General features: G+C 46.4%; 3 protein-coding genes and 1 long non-coding RNA gene across 8 annotated transcripts; 2 read left to right on the top strand and 2 right to left on the bottom strand.

The window, feature by feature from the left end:
- The first annotated feature begins 2580 nt into the window (after positions 1–2580).
- LOC144383452 (XK-related protein 8-like) lies at positions 2581–5502 on the top strand. Of its 2 annotated transcripts, XM_078080795.1 has the most exons (4): positions 2581–3164; positions 3485–3669; positions 4073–4737; positions 4792–5502. In XM_078080795.1, the coding sequence occupies exons 1-4, from the start codon at positions 2869–2871 to the stop codon at positions 4891–4893; spliced, it is 1248 nt and encodes a 415-aa protein (XP_077936921.1). In that variant the 5' UTR covers positions 2581–2868; the 3' UTR covers positions 4894–5502. The 2 variants fall into 2 exon arrangements, with proteins under 2 accessions (XP_077936921.1, XP_077936919.1); XM_078080793.1 differs by having other exon boundaries at positions 4073–5502.
- A 239-nt stretch (positions 5503–5741) lies between these two features.
- Positions 5742–6222, bottom strand: LOC144383453 (uncharacterized). The gene is made up of 3 exons (XR_013450857.1): positions 6127–6222; positions 5992–6057; positions 5742–5881 (listed from the first exon to the last, which is right to left on the bottom strand). It is a non-coding gene; the product is annotated as an uncharacterized LOC144383453 (long non-coding RNA).
- A 2537-nt stretch (positions 6223–8759) lies between these two features.
- LOC120826056 (XK-related protein 8-like) lies at positions 8760–11201 on the top strand. Its single transcript, XM_040187982.2, has 3 exons — positions 8760–9556; positions 9877–10061; positions 10303–11201. The coding sequence occupies exons 1-3, from the start codon at positions 9261–9263 to the stop codon at positions 11013–11015; spliced, it is 1194 nt and encodes a 397-aa protein (XP_040043916.2). The 5' UTR covers positions 8760–9260; the 3' UTR covers positions 11016–11201.
- Positions 11202–11664: 463 nt separating this feature from the next.
- Positions 11665–23451, bottom strand: eya3 (EYA transcriptional coactivator and phosphatase 3). Of its 4 annotated transcripts, none has more exons than XM_040187973.2 (19): positions 23322–23451; positions 21229–21334; positions 20918–20967; positions 20672–20766; positions 19718–19801; positions 19573–19627; positions 19192–19301; positions 18770–18901; positions 18492–18577; positions 17533–17710; positions 17267–17436; positions 17048–17131; positions 16874–16963; positions 16424–16482; positions 16111–16271; positions 15902–16016; positions 15509–15630; positions 15286–15386; positions 11665–14572 (listed from the first exon to the last, which is right to left on the bottom strand). In XM_040187973.2, exons 2-19 carry the CDS (start codon positions 21283–21285, stop codon positions 14492–14494), a joined length of 1830 nt encoding a protein of 609 aa, XP_040043907.2. In that variant the 5' UTR covers positions 21286–21334; positions 23322–23451; the 3' UTR covers positions 11665–14491. The 4 variants fall into 4 exon arrangements, with proteins under 4 accessions (XP_040043907.2, XP_040043908.2, XP_040043909.2 ...); XM_040187974.2 differs by having other exon boundaries at positions 19718–19798; XM_040187975.2 differs by lacking the exon at positions 18770–18901.
- Positions 23452–23746: the final 295 nt, after the last annotated feature.

Genomic DNA, 23746 nt, shown 5'->3' with positions numbered 1-23746 from the left:
CTATTCACATTGGAATACAATGAATATAAGGCCATTACATATTATAAAGGCACCTGTGTCCTGGGATGTGGCTGCCTCAGATCAGGGGCTCCCTCCAGGGATGCCTTCAGCCACTGGCCTTCCCTTGTTTAGGCTGAGGGCTAGCTCCTACTTTTAATTATTCTTGTGATTAAATATGAGCATGGGTGTGTATTTAAAGCCTGTGTGTAGTGCATTCTAACAAACAGAGTGTAAAATATGTAATTTTCCCACTGGGAATTGGTAAAACGTATGAATTATGATTAGTGTGTAAATGAAATGTTACCTGACAACACTATATTGGAACTTACACGTTGACTCGAACAGCAATTTTCTCCCACGCTGCTTCTCTCTCTTTTGCTGCGTGTTCATACTCGCCGTACGCTTGCATTAATACTTCCACCTCATTAGGGGTGAAGTATGCCGACCGATTGTTTGTGGTTGTTGCCATGGTGAATCGTGGTATCATGGCTCCATTCATGCTGCCTTCACACTGTGGTGGTGCACTCGCTCAACTCTGAGTTAGATATTATGAATCTGTCTTTGTTGACAGGACATGTACCACCGTCCTTCAAGGTAGCTGTAATTAAACCTCTTCTTAAGAAACCTACTCTTGCTCCAGAGGTGTTGGCTAACTACAGAGTCAGACCTATCTCTAATCTTCCTTTCCTCTCTAAGATCCTTGAGAAATCCGTCGCAAATCAATTATGTGACTTTCTACAAAACAATGCTTTGTTCGAGGATTTCCAGTCAGGATTTCGAGTGCATCACAGTACAGAAACAGCACTGGTGAAAATTACGAATGATCTTCTACTTGCATCGGATCAAGGACTCATCTCTTTTCTTGTCTTGCTGGACCTCACCTTTTATTTATCCTCTATATGCTTCCTCTGGGCGATCTTATCAGGAAACACACCATAAACTTCCATTGTTATGCAGATGATACTCAACAGTATCTGTCGATCAAACTGGCAACTTCCTGATGCTAAATTCAGAAAAAAGAGAAGTTATCTTGATAGGCCCAGAGCGCCTTCGAAGCCAGCTGTCAGGCGATAAAGTTTTTATGGATGGAATTGCTCTGGTACCCAGCAGCACCGTCAGGAATCTGGGAATTCTCTTCGACCAGGATATGCCCTTCAACTCTCATATGAAGAAGACTTCCAGGACTGCCTTTTTCATCTACGTAACATATCAAAAATCAGGAACTTCCTGTCTCAAAGTGATGCAGAAAAATTAGTTCATGCGTTTGTCACTTCCAGACTGGACTACTGTAATTCTTTGTTATCAAGCTGCTCTTGTAAATCTCTTAAGCCTCTCCAGCTGATTCAGAATGCTGCAGCACGTGTATTAACAAGAACTAAGAAAAGGGATCATATCACTCCTGTATTAACTTCTCTGCACTGGCTCCCTGTTAAATCAAGAATAGATTTTAAGGTACTTCTCCTCACCTACAAGGCACTTGCTGGTGAGGCACCGTTGTATCTTCAAGAGCTTGTAACACCGTATTGCCCTACAAGGCAACTGCGCTCCATAGATGCTGGGTTACTTGTTGTTCCTATGGTTTTAAAAAGTAGGCTGGGGGCCAGAGCCTTCAGTTATCAAGCTCCTCTTTTGTGGAACCAGGTTCCACTTTCAGTCCGGGGGGCAGATTCGGTCAGCTCTTTTAAAGTAAAACTTAAAACGTTCCTCTTTGATTCTGCCTATAGTTAGGGCTGGCTCAGGTTAGTCCGGACCAGCCCTTAGTTAAGCTGCTATAGGCTTAGAATGCCGGGGGAATTCTTAGGACACACCAAGCACCTCTCTCACGCTCTCGTTCTACCATAATTCAAGTTTTATTAATGCACATGACTAATTCAGCTTCTTTCCGGGAGTTTTTTTTGTGCTTTCTTCCCTATCAGGTCTCCGTAGATCGTGGTTCCTTCGGGACCCTGGTCCTGACACCTACCGTGGCCATGCTGACGCCTGCTGCTGCCATCATCATCATCATTATTTTAGATATTAATCATATTACTTTACTCATAAACCGACATTACCCTCCTAAAATCTCTGTGCTCTCCCTCCCCACAGGCTTCTGTGGATGGTGGTTCTATGTGATGGTGGTTATATCTGATGGTGGTTGCCCCTGCAGTGGTCCTGCTGTGCGCCTGGCTTACTACTCACAACTACTTCATTACTATCATTTCTGTCATAGGAATTGCATGTATTATACATTGTTCATTCTGTACACATGGCATCCATTGTAGTCTGTCCATCCCGGGAGTGGGATCCCTCCTCTGACGTTCTCCCTAAGGTTTCTTCCCTTTTTTCCCTCTGGGTTTTTACATTTTTTGGGGAGTTTTTCCTGTGCCGATGGAGGGTTTCGGGACAGAGGATGTTGTATGTGTACAAACTGTAAAGCCCTCTGAGGCAAATTTGTAATTTGCGATTTTGGGCTCTACAAAATGAAATGAATTAAATTGAATTGAGCCGCCCTCGCCCTGTGCGCCTCGGTGCTGTCCGGGTACATGGCCGCCCACTTCCTGATGCTGTGGTCGGCGTTCGCGCTGTGGGCCTGGCAGGTCCTCAGTGTGCACAAACCCTGCTACACATCCTGAGCAGTTTGTCCTCTTCCACTTCATTCTTTGTTTCTCTTTCAGGGTTCAAAGTGTCAAAAGGTCTACTGGTTGTTAATAATTTACCTCATTTGTTGTCGTTGTTGAAGTGGCGCATGTTGCGCATGTTGTGATTTTTTGTCTATTCTCACAGTACGACTTCAAGCTGTAGCCCTAAGGGAGTGGTTACCGAGGGTGTAAGAATGTGACCGTTGGCCAATTCCGGTTGTCTTCTTGGACTTCAGCTTGACAGGACGCCATGCGTTTGTTCAAGTACTCTCGCAGGGACTTCCTCCTCATTTGTCTGGGTCTCTTTTCCCTGCTGCTCGACATAGTGCTGGACATATACGCCGTCGTGTCTTTCTACCAGGAACGGGACTACGCCAGTCTGGGCATCCTGCTGCTGCTCCTGCTGGGCTCGTCCGTGCTCGGCCAGGCCTTCAGCTGGCTGTGGTACAGCTACGACGAGTCCGAGAGGAAAACCGAGGTGGAGAAGTGCGTGACGGAGAGGCAGCTCAAGCTGCTTCACGTGCTGCAGCTGGGAACCTACTTCAGGTAGTGTAAGCGGCGACGCCGCCACCGCCTTTTTCATCTTTAAAACACCTCGGGCCGCGTCGGAAGTCGGGTGTCAGTGCAGGAACACAGGACTTGTACCAGAGAAAAGTGGTGGAATCATTGGAATGTTTCGTTCCCCTCTCCTCTAAATGTAGCTCATGGTGGAGGTTATTTTGGTATTATTTGTGTGTATTGTAGTTATTCCGTTGATGTCTTTCGGGGGCCACGGCACCCTTGTTGACAGACAATCCCATTTGATTGCAGAGCGCTTTGTTCAACATTACAACACTTGTTGACCCCCTCGACCTTTTGTCTCCCAGGCACGCAGATTTGGTGAAGGTCTATCTGTTCTCCTCAAAGGTCACAGACCCAGTTCTCACCGCCGTGTACATGAGCTACGACCTGAGCATGCTGCGGCTCATTGAGACGTTTTCGGAGAGCGCCCCTCAAGTCATCCTCATGCTCGCCATCATCCTGCAGCGCGGCGAACTCGGCGCCGTCACAGGTGCGTTCTTCATGACAACGATCGGGCCTTTAAAAGGGGCCGTGCAGTCAAAGTCCAGAACCAGAACATGTGAGCTGCTTCCAAAATAGAGACACTGTTCTGTGGATCATCTTCTCATTCAGTTGTGACGCCAGCAGAAATATAAAGATGTATCTCTGAAAACATGGACAAATGAAAGCCAACACTATATGTACGGCTGAATACTAGTACACAACTAATGTGTATTTCATAATTTTGGTGTACTGGCCCTTTAACTGACAGAAATGCATCTTGAAGAGTCACAAAGGTTCAAAGTTTTTTTTTAAATTGTGATTTTACAAATGCAATTGTGTAGAAATATATTCACTAAAAACAAAGTGACTGATCCCCAATGACTCCTCCTCCTCTTCCTCCTCCTCCTCAGTGCTGAAGGCCCTCGGGTCGGCCTCCACCATGGCCTTCGGCGTGACCATGTACCACCGCTCGCTGCGCTCCTTCCTGCCCGACAAGAAGCAGCAGCAGATGTCGTCGTCGGTGGTCTACTTCCTCTGGAACCTGCTCCTCATCTCGTCACGCCTCACCGCCCTCGCCCTCTTCGCCTCCGCGCTGCCCTGCTTCATCTTCGCCCACTTCTTGTCCTCCTGGGTGGTTCTGTGCTTCTTCGCGTGGCGATCTAAGACAGACCTCATGGACAGTCCTGGGGGGGAGCGGCTTTACCGAGCCACCGTGGGGCTCATTTGGTACTTCAACTGGTTCAACGTGGCGGAAGGGAGGACGAAGTACAGGACCCTGCTGTATCACGGCTACATGCTGGTCGACATCTCCCTCCTCTGCGGCCTGTGGGGCTGGCAGATGATCACAGAGCCTTATTCTGAAGTCGTCGGCATCGTCTGCGTTGTCGTCGCTTACATCCTCGGCCTGTTTTTGAAAATGCTTTATTACAAGTGCTACCATCCTAACGTGGCCAAGGGGGAGCTGATAGGGGACTCCATTGAGACCACGATGTCCGCTGACGTGCCCGATTTCCTTATGTTCCTGGCCTCTATTGAGACCACGCGGTCCGGTGACGAGACCGATTCCCCTGTGCACCTTTCCTTTATTAAGACCACGCTGTCCGGTGACGAGACCGATTCCCCTGTGCACCAAGGCCACATTATGGACCGCAGCGGGCCGAGTGAACCGGCACCCGTCACCAAAGGCTGCAATAAGAGAATGAGGAAGTTGGCCGAAAACTTCTACTCCTGACCTGCATCACATGACGTCCAGCGGACACGGAGGTCAGGCGGCGTCACGCTGACCGAGCAGCCCGGCGAATGACCGTCTCGGGGTTTTGTGGGAAAGAATGACTGTGGCTTGAGTAACAATGTTCAACCTAAAGAGCTTCAAGTCAAGGCTGCTGTATTCTGCTCTAAGCATCTTCTTCCCTTTATTAACTGTTGCAGCGGTGGACAGAAACACTGCAAATCATTTTTTTCTTAATTGCAACGAATTCTGTTTCACAGTCATTTAAAGGTTTTTGCTTGTGTAAATGGCCCCGATCTTTTTTAGGTTTGTTTTTATTCATTGTTTGTGTGGTTTTGCTTCATATATATTTATAATATTTTAACATTTCACACTTCATTTGCATTCTGCATTTATAATATATATATATATATATATATATATATATATATATATATATATAAACACTAGGTTTATATTGCCAGTCATCCACAATCCACAAGTCATCCACAATTAAAGCTGTTCTTTAATTCTCTTTTTGTTACAGTGCCTCTGTGGCTCAGCAAATACCATGTGTATTTATATGTATGTATAAAAGACTTTTATTTGTAATAAAACGTGGGAATAATTTTATATTTCAAAATTGCAGTCTCCTAATCCGTTATACTTCCATCGGGAACAATCCATTTACAAATTGCAGACAGTTGGAGTCCATTTACAGTCCAGGATCGGCCAAAGTTCTGTTCGAATGCGAAAGCGGTAATCCGTATCAATCTTGTACTCCGGGATTTTGATGCATTGATCGCCAATGACGGCGGCTCCCGGTGACAGAGGCGTGCTTGTGTCAGCTCTAACCATGACAGGTTTGTTTGTTTTGGTCTGCCACCGTCATGTCGCCCCTGCCGTTTCCGTCTGTCATCGTCGTCATCTTTGGTAGCTGTTGCACATCTTACTGTGTTTAGCTGTGATGTGGAGGTTGATGGACCCTCCTCCTGTTCTGCCCAGCCATGTTCTGTTGAGAAGTAGAATATCCGTCATACATTTTGCACTCCATATTTCACGCAGCAGTGTTAGGAACTGTGAATGTGGAGATGACTATCAGTAACATAGTGGTGATAATACCCCTGTAGGCCTCTCTGGTTCCCTCTCTGTCACAGCAGACAATGTGTTCTCTTCATCGGTTTTATCCTGTGGAGAGGAGCATTGTTATAGACTCTAAAGTACTTGCATCATGTCTGGGGTATTTAGTTGTCTTACAGCTTCAAGGACTTCTGCTGTGGCATGAGGGTCCACAAGGGAGAGGCCGCAGAATCTGTTGGGACAAATGACAAACCTGTGAAGGGAATAATGTATCTATTCACATTGGAATACAATGAATATAAGGCCATTACATATTATAAAGGCACCTGTGTCCTGGGATGTGGCTGCCTCAGATGAGGAGCTCCCTCCAGGGATGCCTTCAGCCACTGGCCTTCCCTTGTTTAGGCTGAGGGCTAGCTCCTACTTTTAATTATTCTTGTGATTAAATATGAGCATGGGTGTGTATTTAAAGCCTGTGTGTAGTGCATTCTAACAAACAGAGTGTAAAATATGTAATTTTCCCACTGGGAATTGGTAAAACGTATGAATTATGATTAGTGTGTAAATGAAATGTTACCTGACAACACTATATTGGAACTTACACGTTGACTCGAACAGCAATTTTCTCCCACGCTGCTTCTCTCTCTTTTGCTGCGTGTTCATACTCGCCGTACGCTTGCATTAATACTTCCACCTCATTAGGGGTGAAGTATGCCGACCGATTGTTTGTGGTTGTTGCCATGGTGAATCGTGGTATCATGGCTCCATTCATGCTGCCTTCACACTGTGGTGGTGCACTCGCTCAACTCTGAGTTAGATATTATGAATCTGTCTTTGTTGACAGGACATGTACCACCGTCCTTCAAGGTAGCTGTAATTAAACCTCTTCTTAAGAAACCTACTCTTGCTCCAGAGGTGTTGGCTAACTACAGAGTCAGACCTATCTCTAATCTTCCTTTCCTCTCTAAGATCCTTGAGAAATCCGTCGCAAATCAATTATGTGACTTTCTACAAAACAATGCTTTGTTCGAGGATTTCCAGTCAGGATTTTGAGTGCATCACAGTACAGAAACAGCACTGGTGAAAATTACGAATGATCTTCTACTTGCATCGGATCAAGGACTCATCTCTTTTCTTGTCTTGCTGGACCTCAGTGCCGCATTTGATACCATAGACCATTGTATCCTGTTGGAGAGACTAGAACATTTAATTGGTATCAAAGGAACTGCACTCAGCTGGTTTAAATCCTACCTATCGGACCGATCCCAGTTTGTGCTTGTAAACGGTGAATCCTCAAAGACCACCAATGTTGGTCACGGAGTCCCACATGGTTCTATACTTGGACCGATTTTATTTATCCTCTATATGCTTCCTCTGGGCGATCTTATCAGGAAACACACCATAAACTTCCATTGTTATGCAGATGATACTCAACAGTATCTGTCGATCAAACTGGCAACTTCCTGATGCTAAATTCAGAAAAAAGAGAAGTTATCTTGATAGGCCCAGAGCGCCTTCGAAGCCAGCTGTCAGGCGATAAAGTTTTTATGGATGGAATTGCTCTGGTACCCAGCAGCACCGTCAGGAATCTGGGAATTCTCTTCGACCAGGATATGCCCTTCAACTCTCATATGAAGAAGACTTCCAGGACTGCCTTTTTCATCTACGTAACATATCAAAAATCAGGAACTTCTTTAGTTCATGCGTTTGTCACTTCCAGACTGGACTACTGTAATTCTTTGTTATCAAGCTGCTCTTGTAAATCTCTTAAGCCTCTCCGGTTGATTCAGAATGCTGCAGCACGTGTATTAACAAGAACTAAGAAAAGGGATCATATCACTCCTGTATTAACTTCTCTGCACTGGCTCCCTGTTAAATCAAGAATAGATTTTAAGGTACTTCTCCTCACCTACAAGGCACTTGCTGGTGAGGCACCGTTGTATCTTCAAGAGCTTGTAACACCGTATTGCCCTACAAGGCAACTGCGCTCCATAGATGCTGGGTTACTTGTTGTTCCTATGGTTTTAAAAAGTAGGCTGGGGGCCAGAGCCTTCAGTTATCAAGCTCCTCTTTTGTGGAACCAGGTTCCACTTTCAGTCCGGGGGGCAGATTCGGTCAGCTCTTTTAAAGTAAAACTTAAAACGTTCCTCTTTGATTCTGCCTATAGTTAGGGCTGGCTCAGGTTAGTCCGGACCAGCCCTTAGTTAAGCTGCTATAGGCTTAGAATGCCGGGGGAATTCTTAGGACACACCAAGCACCTCTCTCACGCTCTCGTTCTACCATAATTCAAGTTTTATTAATGCACATGACTAATTCAGCTTCTTTCCGGGAGTTTTTTTTGTGCTTTCTTCCCTATCAGGTCTCCGTAGATCGTGGTTCCTTCGGGACCCTGGTCCTGACACCTACCGTGGCCATGCTGACGCCTGCTGCTGCCATCATCATCATCATTATTTTAGATATTAATCATATTACTTTACTCATAAACCGACATTACCCTCCTAAAATCTCTGTGCTCTCCCTCCCCACAGGCTTCTGTGGATGGTGGTTCTATGTGATGGTGGTTATATCTGATGGTGGTTGCCCCTGCAGTGGTCCTGCTGTGCGCCTGGCTTACTACTCACAACTACTTCATTACTATCATTTCTGTCATAGGAATTGCATGTATTATACATTGTTCATTCTGTACACATGGCATCCATTGTAGTCTGTCCATCCCGGGAGTGGGATCCCTCCTCTGACGTTCTCCCTAAGGTTTCTTCCCTTTTTTCCCTCTGGGTTTTTACATTTTTTGGGGAGTTTTTCCTGTGCCGATGGAGGGTTTCGGGACAGAGGATGTTGTATGTGTACAAACTGTAAAGCCCTCTGAGGCAAATTTGTAATTTGCGATTTTGGGCTCTACAAAATGAAATGAATTAAATTGAATTGAGCCGCCCTCGCCCTGTGCGCCTCGGTGCTGTCCGGGTACATGGCCGCCCACTTCCTGATGCTGTGGTCGGCGTTCGCGCTGTGGGCCTGGCAGGTCCTCAGTGTGCACAAACCCTGCTACACATCCTGAGCAGTTTGTCCTCTTCCACTTCATTCTTTGTTTCTCTTTCAGGGTTCAAAGTGTCAAAAGGTCTACTGGTTGTTAATAATTTACCTCATTTGTTGTCGTTGTTGAAGTGGCGCATGTTGCGCATGTTGTGATTTTTTGTCTATTCTCACAGTACGACTTCAAGCTGTAGCCCTAAGGGAGTGGTTACCGAGGGTGTAAGAATGTGACCGTTGGCCAATTCCGGTTGTCTTCTTGGACTTCAGCTTGACAGGACGCCATGCGTTCGTTCAAGTACTCTCGCAGGGACTTCCTCCTCATTTGTCTGGGTCTCTTTTCCCTGCTGCTCGACATAGTGCTGGACATATACGCCGTTGTGTCTTTCTACCAGGAACGGGACTACGCCAGTCTGGGCATCCTGCTGCTGCTCCTGCTGGGCTCGTCCGTGCTCGGCCAGGCCTTCAGCTGGCTGTGGTACAGCTACGACGAGTCCGAGAGGAAAACCGAGGTGGAGAAGTGCGTGACGGAGAGGCAGCTCAAGCTGCTTCACGTGCTGCAGCTGGGAACCTACTTCAGGTAGTGTAAGCGGCGACGCCGCCACCGCCTTTTTCATCTTTAAAACACCTCGGGCCGCGTCGGAAGTCGGGTGTCAGTGCAGGTATGCAGGACTGGTACCAGAGAAAAGTGGTGGAATCATTGGAATGTTTCGTTCCCCTCTCCTCTAAATGTAGCTCATGGTGGAGGTTATTTTGGTATTATTTGTGTGTATTGTAGTTATTCCGTTGATGTCTTTCGGGGGCCACGGCACCCTTGTTGACAGACAATCCCATTTGATTGCAGAGCGCTTTGTTCAACATTACAACACTTGTTGACCCCCTCGACCTTTTGTCTCCCAGGCACGCAGATTTGGTGAAGGTCTATCTGTTCTCCTCAAAGGTCACAGACCCAGTTCTCACCGCCGTGTACATGAGCTACGACCTGAGCATGCTGCGGCTCATTGAGACGTTTTCGGAGAGCGCCCCTCAAGTCGTCCTCATGCTCGCCATCATCCTGCAGCGCGACGAACTCGGCGCCGTCACAGGTGCGTTCTTCATGACAACGATCGGGCCTTTAAAAGGGGCCGTGCAGTCAAAGTCCAGAACCAGAACATGTGAGCTGCTTCCAAAATAGAGACACTGTTCTGTGGATCATCTTCTCATTCAGTTGTGACGCCAGCAGAAATATGAAGATGTATCTCTGAAAACGTTGTGTAGAAATATATTCACCAAAAACAAAGTGACTGATCCCCAATGACTCCTCCTCCTCTTCCTCCTCCTCCTCAGTGCTGAAGGCCCTCGGGTCGGCCTCCACCATGGCCTTCGGCGTGACCATGTACCACCGCTCGCTGCGCTCCTTCCTGCCCGACAAGAAGCAGCAGCAGATGTCGTCGTCGGTGGTCTACTTCCTCTGGAACCTGCTCCTCATCTCGTCACGCCTCACCGCCCTCGCCCTCTTCGCCTCCGCGCTGCCCTGCTTCATCTTCGCCCACTTCTTGTCCTCCTGGGTGGTTCTGTGCTTCTTCGCGTGGCGATCTAAGACAGACCTCATGGACAGTCCTGGGGGGGAGCGGCTTTACCGAGCCACCGTGGGGCTCATTTGGTACTTCAACTGGTTCAACGTGGCGGAAGGGAGGACGAAGTACAGGACCCTGCTGTATCACGGCTACATGCTGGTCGACATCTCCCTCCTCTGCGGCCTGTGGGGCTGGCAGATGATCACAGAGCCTTATTCTGAAGTCGCCGGCATCGTCTGCGTTGTCGCCGCTTACATCCTCGGCCTGTTTTTGAAAATGCTTTATTACAAGTGCTACCATCCTAACGTGGCCAAGGGGGAGCTGATAGGGGACTCCATTGAGACCACGCTGTCCGCTGACGAGACCGATTCCCCTGTGCACCAAGGCCACATTATGGACCGCAGCGGGCCGAGTGAACCGGCATCCGTCACCAAAGGCTGCAATAAGAGAATGAGGAAGTTGGCTGGAAATTTCTACTCCTGACCTGCATCACATGACGTCCAGCGGACACGGAGGTCAGGCGGCTGGACAGAAACACTGCAAATCTTTTTACTTGTCTAACTGTTCCTCCTGCTCATGTCGGTGATACTATTCTTCTTTTTGTACTGTTGTAAGAAATTAAATGTTAAGTAATTTGCTGTACGGTAAACAGGAAATGGCCCGACCGTTTTTAGGCTTGTTTTTATTTGTTTGTGGCTTTTTGCTTCATGTTTATTTATAATATTTGAACATTTCACGCTTTAGATTCCTATTACGACAAAAATAGTAAAGCTCATTTATAAATGGTAAACTATTTCAAGTCTTCAAGATTTTAATGAGATCAAACCTCACTTCTGAGTTCACTTATCGCCGTTTGTCATTTGCATTCTGCATTTAAGCCTAATATAAACACTAGGTTTATATTGCCTCCACAATTAAAGCTTTTAGTTAAATTATTTTTGTTAGTGCCTCTGTAGCTCAGCAAACACACATTGGGGAGAGAAATAGTGCAAGCTGTGCACAAAAAAACTCTTCTTTAAATAAAAGCTTACAATTAGGTTTTGCATCACTTCATTAGAAAATCATGTTTTGCCAACATGTTAATAACGTATGTAATTGTATATGCAGTAATAGACAAGTACTTGAGTCTAAAACATTTTAAAAGGTTTATTTACATTGTATCGAAGGTCTAAAAGGGTACACAGGACAAACGTCCAGGACTGTCCAGGTCCTGAAGCCTACTGAATGGGAAATAGTGATTATTGTCATTAAATAGCATTGATTATTATGATAAGTGTTCAAGCAAGAGGATCCATTCAGGCTCTCTGCATGACCGAAAGCGCGCTCACAGGTCCTTGAAGGAGATGAAATGAACAAACACACATTAAAAAACAACAGTATTTGGAAAGAAAAAGAGGATGCATAAAAGAATATATATATATTCCCTTAAACGTATTTAACAGACATAGTATACTTCAAAACCGACATGACATGCAGACGCAGTAAAGAAATACACAGAAAACACATTAAATAAGCAGGAAGAGGAAAATGCAAAGATTGCATACAGCCTTTGTGTCGGGACTGAAAGATGAGCCTGTTTACCTTTTACTCACTTTACTCAGTAAGAAAGAACTAACGTGTTCACGTCGGTAACCTGATCTGCTTTAAAAAAGACCACGTTCATTAGATGGTGATTGTCTCTAAGCGATGTCTCCGGGTGCTTCACAGCAGCAAATAAATCTCCTTTTCAAAAGGAAGCAGAAGTCTAAAACAAAGCAGACATATAGTACATTTATGGGGGGGGAACCCCAAAGTGTTGTCACTGCACATCCAGAAATCTATTCTTGAACAAAACAAAACTATTTGAGACGCCATCTGGCGGCAAAGTGAGGGAGAGCCGTGTTTTCCACTGTCCTCATGGAACACGGAGCCTCCAACACGGACCTGCTCGCCCCACAACGGCCTCGTCGCTGTCTAGATGGAGGCCTTTCAAAAAAAAAAAAAAAAAAAACAGACAACGAAAAAAGAAAAGAAAAGAGTAAAATAGCACTTTGGATAATAAAACAACGCAGCGATAAATGTAGCCAACCACAAAAAAAGCCGCCTTTGAGATTATGCATACAGATGATGGTTAAAGTCACGCTATAAATACGCAGGACAAACAGAAACACACAGATACACATTCTGATACGGTCAAGCTGCATGTGAGGAAACACAAAACCTTCTACGGTTGAGTCGTAAACTGATGGGTCGCCCGCTGCATGTACACGTGAAAGACCCCTTAAAAATACGCGTCATGTGTCGCACTCATCTTTGATTTTTCTGCAATAGGCCTCAGACAGGTTGCGTTTTCATGTGGCTGAAAATTCAAAGCTGTAAGTAATTAAACGGTCTGAAACAAATCTGCATATGTTCAGCAGATGAGGCAATTCATTCATAAATGCTGAACTAAAAGTAGATTTGGAATATTTTTCTCTTGTTATACCTGGTAGAGTTCACTCTAGGATTTGGGACTGCTGCTCATTAGTAAGTTAAAGACACCAAAAAACCCTCCTGAGCATTTCCAAGAAAAAAATTCCCCATCTTCAAATGCTTGTTTTTAACCATCCAACACTTGGAAAATCAAAAAGATATTCTGATAAGATATTCTGATTAGGCCGCAAATCAGCTACATTTCAATTCCTTTTCCTCTGCAGTATATTTGCAGATAAAATCATTTGGTTTATTGATGAATTAAATAATCAAGAAAATAATAATGGTGTCATCAGCTTGTTGTCGCTGTAGCTTTAACTTTCCAATTTACATTCCGACATGACGACAAAAAGCCAACGTACGGGTCTCGGTCTAAAAAGGGAAAAGCCAGAAACATTCAGGACGTCTCCAGCGTAAAGCGGAGCTCTGTTACTTTACACGACTCGACTTTAGTTCGTTATTCCTCCAATGGGATGTCCAGGACGTTCATAGAACCGGCGGGTTTGTAGAACTGTGTCGCAGCATTTTTCAGACAGTGAGAGTTTTGTTAGCTGGGTTATGGAGCTTAAGTAGAAGCTCTTTAAAACCCCAAACCCCAAAATCTGATTAGCGGGTCCCAAATTCAATGCGAGGTTTCACTATATAGTGTCCTCACAAATATATATATAATCACCTCTGAGGAAATTTAGCATTTCTACTTTTTGGTAAAGTTTAACATTCGCAGTCACATTAATTATTCCTTTCTGCAAAGGTACTTTTACATAGTTACTGCTAAAAGACAATGTATATGCAGTACATTCTGTTATAGAAGTAACAAGCAGAATAGATTTGAGACAAAGCTATTGTTTTCATTAAACCGGACCTCAGCCTTATTAATACTACAACCACTACTTCCTAATCCTACGACCAGTACTAACCCGGACCACAGTTGGGGCGGGAGCCGCGACTGGAAACCTGCTGAGTCAGCGGGTTACGCCTCAGCACGTGCTCCCTGACCACGGACACACACGCGGCTGCTGCGACGCGCCGGCGGTCAGCTGACTGTGAGCGCGCTTTGGTCATGTTGTGACACGTTACTATTGAGTAATAGTGGGATTATTTAATACAAAAAACTACCCAGAGAGCTTTTTTAAAACTAATCCCTTTCACATGAAGCCTAAATGAAAATATACAACAAAAGAAAATGTCAACAAAACAACAACGTCCCTTTGAAATAGAAATGAAGAGGGATTGTTTTCACCGCGGGAGATTTTGCTACGCAATAAAACAATTGGACGTCTTCCCTTCTGCGTCCCAATGAGTGCCAGTTTGAGCCGTAGAGGAGGGAGCGCCGGGAGGAACCTTCGCTCGCCATCCAGTCTGTCTTTGGCGGTCAGAGTTCCCCTCAGTGCGCCGCCAGCACACGGATCTATACACGGGAATATGGGAGAGTCGGTTCCTTTTTGCACAATGTCACTGGGTAGTTTTTCCTTTTCCCTTTGGTGTGCGGCGTCCACACACCGCCTCCTCTACAAGAAGTCCAGCTCCAGCGCTTGGTGCAGGGACACGAGATCGCCGTGAGTGGAGATTCGCCAGAAAGGCATATTGTGCTGCGGGAAACAGAGAGTGAAGCAGAGCGTCAAAGCGACAGGTTCTTTCCGACTTGAGTGGAAGTTTTCCATTTCTTTGAATCATGTCAATAAACAAATGTGTGGCGCTTCATTATTGTCTGCAACCGGGCCGCTAAACACTAAATTATACAGTAATTTAGCAGCCAGTGCCCGTGCTTGTAAATTGGTACTGCAGGATTTATTCAACTTTCCAGTCGGATACACACGTGGATTTGACGTGGACGCCTTTCACACAAACAAAGCATTGTGATTGCACTATTCTGAGGTTTGAGCAGACTGCCGACCGACCTGTGACACAGGCGTAGTCAGCCCCCCCCACCCCAGTACCGGCGTCTTTTGTCAATAACTCCCAATGGGGAAGCGCAACGAGCTGAAAAACGCTGAACTTTTCAGAAAAGCGCCGGTGACGTCACTGTGGAAAATGGAGGGGACGCTTGTTTTGACCATCTGTGCTGAGCCTTCTATGTCAGACAGACACTATCACAAAAAAGACGAGAAGCCCATTCTTAGGAAAAGCAGAGGGACTGTGGTACCGATCGTATCATACAACACAGGGATTGTCTAGTGTAGTTATAGAAACATTTTTTAAAAAGAGGTTGGATTTCAGTAGAGCGCTGGGAGGAAGCACCAGGGCACCGGCTCCAGCACAAAGAAGGGAGGCGGGACTAAGGCGACTAAGTTTGAACCGTCACCTGTTTTGCTGCGAACTCCTCGTCTCGACCGTCGCCGATCACCACATAGGTCACCTTCTTCCCGAAGCGAGACACGATCCTCTCAAAGCAGCTCTCTTTCCCTGCACGATGCAGAAAAACACACAACAAAAAACCACAAAAAGGTCACAAAAGCAGCATTTCAACACGATTTTTCTCCTCCGCCTCCGTAGAGGAGACTGAATCGGGCCGCGGGGCGCCGCACCTATCTTGGTGGCGCTGTAGATGTTCTCGATGGGGAAGACGTCTCCCAGGCCGTACAGCAGCACCTTCGCCAGAGCGGGAACCAGCTGGGTGGTGGTGACCAACACGTTCATACACTTCCCCCTGTGGGTGGAATACCCCCGCACACGTTAACATGCGCTCAGAGGAAAACTAAATAGGCTCATTGGAGCACAGGGTTACTTCCTCTTGTTCATTTGGACCAGTTTTAGCTGAAAAAATAAAACAAAAACAGATTCTTCCAAGCAAGGTCAGCATAGGAAAAAAAAGGCTACTAAATTCAACAGTGATGTTTCATAAAGCTCTTGAATCTAATAATTCACGCGGCTAGTGTGACCCGAACATTTCTTTCCAGAGTAACAGCCCGGCCTCCCACCTGGACTGGATGAGCAGCAGAGACTTGAGCGCCGTGCAGAGCCACGTGTCCGTGACGCTCTCGATCTCGGCCTGAAGCCGCAGAAGCAGCTCCCTCTTCATGGGACTCAACAGGCCTGAAAGACACCGAAGCGCCCCAAGATGGAGACCCCACTGTCAGCGAATCAGGATACGACTCGCTCACCAGGTTCATCACGCACGCCAACTCACCCCCAACATTCCCTTTAAAGTTACTGTAGATCTCTTTTAGCCGGCGGTAGCGGAAGGCCAGTTTGCGCATCCACTCCACGCCTCCCTGGACCCCCGTGGTGGTTCCTGAAGCCCCTCCCCCGCTGGAACCATTAAAGCCATCAGCCAGGAAGTTGTAGGTACTGGAGTTGGAGAAAGACTTGTGATTTGTTTGCACGAGGGGAATAAAGTTTGCCCGCGAGGCGTGATGTTGTAGTGCGTTTCAAGGCTAACGTGTGTGTGTGTGCGTGTGTGTGTGTGTGAGTGAGAGAGGAGGAAGTCGTTTATAACACACCTCAGGTCCTGTCCATTGTCATCAGAGGCCACGTCCTCAACATGGACTTGATCACATTCCTGGGAAAAAAAAAAAAAAAAAAATCTGCTGTTCACTTGCACAAAGACTACAGCCTATTTGTTGGGAAAGCCATGATGCAGTCATAGACATTTTTTGATTTGAAGATTATTGTATATGCAGCAGCCTCTTAAGGTGTTCACTCGTTACATATAAAGATGCAAATGTATCAGATGACGCCGGGTGAAAAGGACCATTTCAAAAATTGTTTGCTAGACCGTCGGACTGACTTGACACGAGCATGAATGCAAACTTTTTACCAATTGGCATCTTTGCGTAGTCATTTCGGCACCATTCTTTTTATGCTTATAAATCATGCTGGGGAAACCCTGGTCTAGAACCAGCTGAGGTGAACGGTCCCTCCCCGACGGGGCTGAAGGGCTCTCACTGTACCTCCAGGTCGTTGAAGAAAAGGTGGGTGTCCGCCAGCTCAAAGATCAGCTCCTCCATCTGCAGGCCCAAGTTCAGCACCGTCGCGGGGTCCTGAAGGAACACAGCACAGACCCACTAGAGTCACGCGTCTTCCCCTCACGGGCTCCATCTTTCTGGTTCTTTACAGAGACTGACCTTTCCAAACTTCTGTGCGTAGGAGCCGGTGAGCAGGGAGTGGAATATGATGATGGTCTCATCCAAATCCCAGAGAAAAATGCGCTAAAACAAGGAAGGAAAATCCCCTTATGAACTTAATTCCTTTTAACAACGGGTAAAAAAACAAAACCATTTACCACGTTTATCTACGTCTTAAAATCTGAAGGAAGGCTAAATTACACGCAGAGACTTGCTCACCTCCAGGTCGCTGTCAGCGGGCGACGAGTTGTCGGACCTCTTGCCTTTCCCTTTGGCTTTGCCGACAGAGTTCCTGCGTCCAACCTCGTCCTGATCTCTGGCTCCGGCCGGGACGCCCACACTGGAAGGAAGGGCGGCACCTGCCGGGAGGTTCTCTGGTGGGGACGCGTCTTAATACAAGGAGGTCGGCAGTCAGCACCCTTTCAAAAAACAAGCACTTCTAATGTTTACACAGAGCTGATGTGAATCCAAAGTGGTGAAGTTACCTCGGGGAGGCAGGCCGGCCGAGGCGGCCTCCTCGGACTTCACAGCTGAATATCCGGCTGCTCCCACGCCGGCGCCGTGGTCGTCACTGCTGGGCAGCGCGGCAGGGACGTAGCTGGGAGGCAGAGTGTAGTACTGAGAGAACTGATTCTGGCCCAGAGAGTTGTAGCCGCTAAATTCCTGTAGGAAATAATGAGAGAAAAGTTGCGATCGAGGATGAGCCCTATGAAACCGTGCAACAAATATTATGCAGAAGGATCGAACATAAAATAGAAAGATAACTTTAGGAAAAGCTCTTCATGGCCGGGGGACCGACCGTTCATTCATTTGAAGAGATTTATGAGTAAAAGACATTTACATTAATTATTTCCATGTATCATTGTCCTTTTTTTAAATGATAAATATTTGATATTTTTCACAAACGTATTGGAAGGAAATAAAAGACCTGCAGTTTTTTAAAATGCATATTCAGTGCTATTACGCTACAATGTGTGTTATAATGTCTTTGTAAATCTGCTAAGCACCTGCATGAAACACCTGCATGAAACATGATTGTTTGAGTTGAGATGCATCTCTGTACATGCTATTGGGCGGCTCCAGGTGCCTTCACTAAACTGGTCGTGTTATGGATAAAAAAAAATAAAATAAAGAATCCGGAAATTGGATGACTTCCCTTCTGCGTGTTTACCAACTACTATTTTATGCATCGCTGTGTCATTTCTTTCCACGAACGTACAAATTGGCCAGATGAAGAGCTGGTCCACCTCTACACAAAAGTTTTATTTTCTGCACGTTTGAGATCAAAAACCCTCAAACCTGAGTGTATGTCCTTTAGATGGATTTGCATTGTTCTAAAAGATGGAATTCCCTTTTGGGTGCCAAATATAAAACTTAATAAAAAGGTTCTTTCTTATGCCGCACTGATCGGCATGTATGGAGGAACACTTATCTCCCTCCTCACCTGGTGTGCCGCTGTGGTGGAGGTTGTGGTGGCCGCCGCAGCGGACGGGATGCTGGAGTACACACTGGATGTGGTGAAGCTTGAGCCTGGAGACAGAAAGCGCTCCGATGAAACCGCGACAGAGAGAATATAAATACAACCAAGCAGTTCCACACAGTATTTGAGGTGATGGGCAGGAGGAGGCGGACAGAGCTGTGCCACTGCAAGAGTTTCAGTGTTCCCATTTGCAGAGGGTGTGACAGCGTTGTCTTGTGAGTCAGAGTGAGGTTGCAGCTTGCCTTGGTATGAGTAGTGCAGCTGGGCTGGCTGGGTTGAGGTGTATGCGGCGCTGAAGCTGAGAAACCCAGGCTGGCCACCAGAGGGCGCCTCAGGCTGCCCTGTCTCAGTTTTAATGCCTGGCCACATAGCACCTGAAGACGACAGGAGAGCAATGGAAGCGGAGAGTGAAAGAGGCAGCGGGGCGGAGTGGATAACCGAGGCTGTGGCAGAAGTTAAGAAACCGTGGTGGCTGTGAAAAGCAGATATCAAAAAGGGGCTAAATCAATTCCGACAGCGCCAAAGCTCAGTAAGACCTCGAAAGCGGAGTGACAACTAAAAAATAAATAAATAAATAAATAAAAAAGGGGTGTGATCCTAGCTTTTGGTTTTAGTGAGCAGACAGTGTTGAAAATAGAATGTTAGGGTAGGAGCGGGGACCAACCAAAGGGCGGGAGGCCATACGTCTGGCCCGTCTGGGGGAAGGCCGAGTACACGGTGGACTGGGCCAGCGGGGGGTAGGCCACCTGGCCGGTGTACGAAGTCACTGCCGGGCTGAGAAAAAATAATAATAAAAAGAATCAGTGTTAAAGAAAAAATACAACATGCAACATCTAATGCTACACAAAAAGTGTAGAAAACCAATATGTTCCTCACTTTAACGTTGGACGTTTAGTCACACATGTGTGTAATAGGAATGAGATGCAAATCCGCCCCAAAGCAGCAGATAATACTGGGGGTGTATAAGAGTTGCGGACAAATCTAGCCTGGAGGTAATCAAGGAACACATGACAAAGATAAAGATGTCCACATGCAGTGCACTCACTCGCTTCCCTGATAAACCTGTTGGGTGTACTCAGAAGTCCCCGTCGAGTCCGCTGCTGTTAAAAAGACAACACAACTCACGTCAACAAAGACGCATCAACTTTTTTTTCATTTTCACAGAGACTTTTAATGTGTACTGTTCCTACCAGAATGCGCATACGAGTCCATAGAGTCTCCGCACGGACGAGTTGCCGCCACCCGCTCGGAGTCAGACGGGTCCTGATCACCTGCTATCACACAAACTGTCAAGTCTTTCTGGTTCGGCTGAACAAGACATTTTTAGAGACAACAAACATGTTACAAGTTACTAAAACACAGCAGCAAGGGTTCACAGTAAACACAGACGGACCTTAAAAGGTAGCTACAGCCATCCACCTGCTCTTTATATTTATTTGAGTCAGTGCTTCCCCTTCGTTATTAAAAAAGTGATTTTGCTGCGCACGGCAGTTACGCCTCGATGGACACACACAGACACGTGCGCGCACACACAGGTGAGCACGCTCCCAACAGCAGACACAGACCGCGTGTCCGCTACCACTACACCCCTCCCTCCTCTCCTCCGGTCGGCCGGTCCGTCCGTCCCCCAAACGTTGTAAACCGAGGGAGTAGCGGCATTCCTTCCATGTTGTTTGTATTTAAGCCGCATTGAGCTGCAGACATTTTTTCTTACGGGAACGACACGACATGCGGACAATATTCGTTTGGTTCTTTGTGTTCTGTGCCGTTTACGCAATGAAGCGATAACTAAATATACAAATAATACATTCTGCCACACGGTAGGTTCAGACACCGATATTGGAAAAAGAACGGCAAGCGATACCCATCCCTAGAAATGACATGCTGTGGTGTAAATAATATCAATAACAAAAGGTCAATTACATTGTATAATAACATCCCAAGGATTAGACCTGATCTATAGGAAAGATAATCTAATATACTTCTGTTGCAATATGTCACGATATAGAAAATAAAATGGGACAAAATTATCTTGACCTTCAAGGGGGGGGGGTGGGGGTCCCCCTAATATAATGGGTGGGGAAACACTGCATAATTTCCATCAGCCTTGTTTTCTGGAACAGTGGCATCCCGTTTGTACTCACGTGGATCCAGCTGGGCTGTGGACAGAGCAGAGTAAGAGCCGTCCTGCTCCGATGGACCCAACACTGCAGCTGGGCTCCCATCCTCACCTAAATTGCTAAAAGAGAAAAAATAAATACATCATAATTTTTGCTGGCAAAAAGGCTAAAAGGACAGTCCCATAACAAAACTCTGTAAAATTGTTTCTTAAATGAATAATCCCCAAAAAACGTTGACACTCTCGAACAGATAAAACACTGAAGACCAACCTGGGCTCTTCCTCCAGTCCACCTTTATTCCCAAGCCTGAGCTTCTTTGCCTGTGAACACAGAACGTTCAGAGAAACATTTTTACTTGCCATTATTTTCTCCCTCTATGCGATTAACCATAAAGTTAAAAAAAAGAAAAGAACCAGGACGCTGAAAAACACCAGCTTCACTAGTTTGACATGCACATTAAATATGCCATGAAAGAGCATCGCAAACAGAAAAAGCTAACGGGAGCTGTGGTACAGACTCAGTGAGAGCGTATTTTTGCATCCTTAACTTGGAGAAGAACAAAAACAACAACAACAACTCACCGGCAGCTCGACGTTCTCCTGCGAGTGGACCATCTGTGCAGCGGAGCGAGCGGACATGTCTGCGCCGTGCAGCCTACTCTGCGCACCGGGAGCGCTGCTCCGGAGCCTGCAAAACACCAGCCAGTCGGTCAACAACAACAAAGAGAACACGCTGGATGCATTGAGCCACAGACCTTATGTAGTGCTGCCGACGTGCAGCCCCCCCGGCCCCTCCCCGGTCGCCGCTATCACCGATCGGCGGGAAGGTGGCGGCACAGGGGTGGAGGGTGTGGGGGGGGGGCGCACCCTGCTCTCATCCCCCGCGCAGCACGAGTGTGTTTGGCGCGGGATTAAGGACGCGTGCCTCTTTACATGTGACCTAACCTTCGCCTACCCAAAACATATTCTCGGGAAACATTAACTGCTCGGGCGCAAGCTGTCGTATCAATAGATCGGGTCGGGATAAGATCTCTCCCCGCCCGCTCGAACTGGCCTTTCCTCGCCTGATGCTTATCCGGCTGACAAATGTCGAGCTTGTGTAAGTGAACTGGAAAAAAAGTGGTATAACATTTGAATGGCAAAAAGGCCACGTGAGGATGTGCTGATGGGAGCTCCACCTGCATGTGATTTGGATATCCCGCACGTAACTCCGATTAGTCGCGAGGTCCCGAAAAGCAAAACAAAAGCAAAAGAGGGGGATCTACAGCAGCTCCCTGATCTGCACTGATCCCTCAAACGCATTGCAGGTTTACATAGTTTGCACTGCTCATTTCTCAAACCAGAGACCACTGGTTTTTGCACAATTTGTCCGTTTTTTTTTTTTAACACACTTGACCCCCCGTCTGTGGCCCACCGGTAGCGGGGTCACGGCTCCTCGGCCAGCACCGGGCTGAATAGCGCCCCCGCGAGGGTTCGCGTGTTGCTGTGGGGGGGCTCGTAATTCTACTTAATTATGAAGGGAAAAGGAACAATATGCAGTGGTTTGAGTTCATAGAAAGCTGCTGATTTATTATTATACAAGTGTTCAGATCCCTAACTATTCACTGTATTGTGCTCTTTATGCGTGTTGAATGACTACCTGGTAAATGATCCGACATTACAGTTCGCTGCTCATTACTCTGGTTATGGCAGCAACTATTTAAAATTAATACCTATCCATTTACCCTACAATCAAGAGAAACAGTACTTTCCCAACAAATTAATCAACTGTGTTTTAATTAACTGGAGGTCTAAATATGACGTTTCCTCTTTAGCTATAATTAACTTACATAACGTTACATTTAAAAAGAGGCTAGTTTGTTTGGTTACAATCGCTCTATAAATACAAACACTTATCGCAAACGCATCTCGGATGCGGATCATTCGTTTTGCCACCGCTGTTTCATCAAACACCGTGTTGTTGTTTCCGGTATTATTTGTCCTGGGCAGAATGCCAGCGAGCCCCGTTTGCCTGAGAAAAGGCAAAATGCAAAAGCATCAACTCGATCTAAAACTCCTGTTTAAGTCATTTATACCGATGTTAGCCAACAACCGGTTGGTTAGCCGAATCCAGCAAGTAACCCAGCCGGGAACGGTCCGCCGTGAAGGTGAAGTCTGACATCACACCAATTCCCGGAACACTGCGGCTCATTTATCTTCTATTTAAAACGAGGAAATGTTGGAACATCAACGTATAAAGCAAGCACGTCTACGCGGTGTGAGCGACTGCGACAGCCGACACTGATTAAGCGAAGCACTGCAGCATTTAGTCCCATGCGAGCTTCCCATCAGCAGCGTTAGCTAACCAGCGTTAGCAGACGGAGCCGCTCGATTCACGCTATTTACTAACAGTTATAACCGAAATAATAAGTGTCACGCACTGTCGGTGTTACATGCCTATTAGCCAACGCGTCCTGACACAATAATGGCGAAATAACCACGCTGTCTTTCAGCGTTAATTAGTTTGGCCCGGGCATGAAAGTTTTGCGCTCCAGAAATTAGTCAGGATCAGCAGCCATCACAGCGGGTACTGAAATAGCATCGTGTGAAAGCATCTCACTCCCGCTGCACACGTAACGCCACGAAGCTTATTTTAACGCAATCGCTCACGCCAGAGTGATCAAACCCAGTCTTACCATTGAAGGGGTGAACGAAAAACGCTTTTATTTAAGCGTCTTCAATGGAATCCACAGTGTCAAGCTTTGTCTGTTGTTAGGGAGCACTATTTGGCAGGAAGTTGTCGTTGCTTGGCCTTATTGCGCATGTGCGGAATGTTAGTTCACAGGAGTCCTTTCTTTCTTTGGCGCGAGGGGGGGACGACAGGTGTGACGGTGAGTCAACACAGGTGAGAGGAAGGACTGCAGGCTATTTGAGCAGATGTCGTCAGCAGCGTAAGTAGCTAATAATGAATGTTGACGTCAAACTAACTTGTAGAAAATAGTTGTTAAAGTTGTTGGCTCAATTTAAGATGGCGGACTTTCTGTGGTTGAATGCATCCAATTACATGTAATCAAGTACTGTAGGCTAGTTAAATCTGGCAGTATTTTTAGTTTGCTTAAAT

Source organism: Gasterosteus aculeatus, chromosome 10 (assembly GCF_964276395.1).
Source record: "Gasterosteus aculeatus chromosome 10, fGasAcu3.hap1.1, whole genome shotgun sequence".
In the NCBI taxonomy this organism is placed as follows: Eukaryota; Metazoa; Chordata; class Actinopteri; order Perciformes; family Gasterosteidae; genus Gasterosteus; species Gasterosteus aculeatus.
This window is presented reverse-complemented; position numbering and strand designations above follow the sequence as displayed.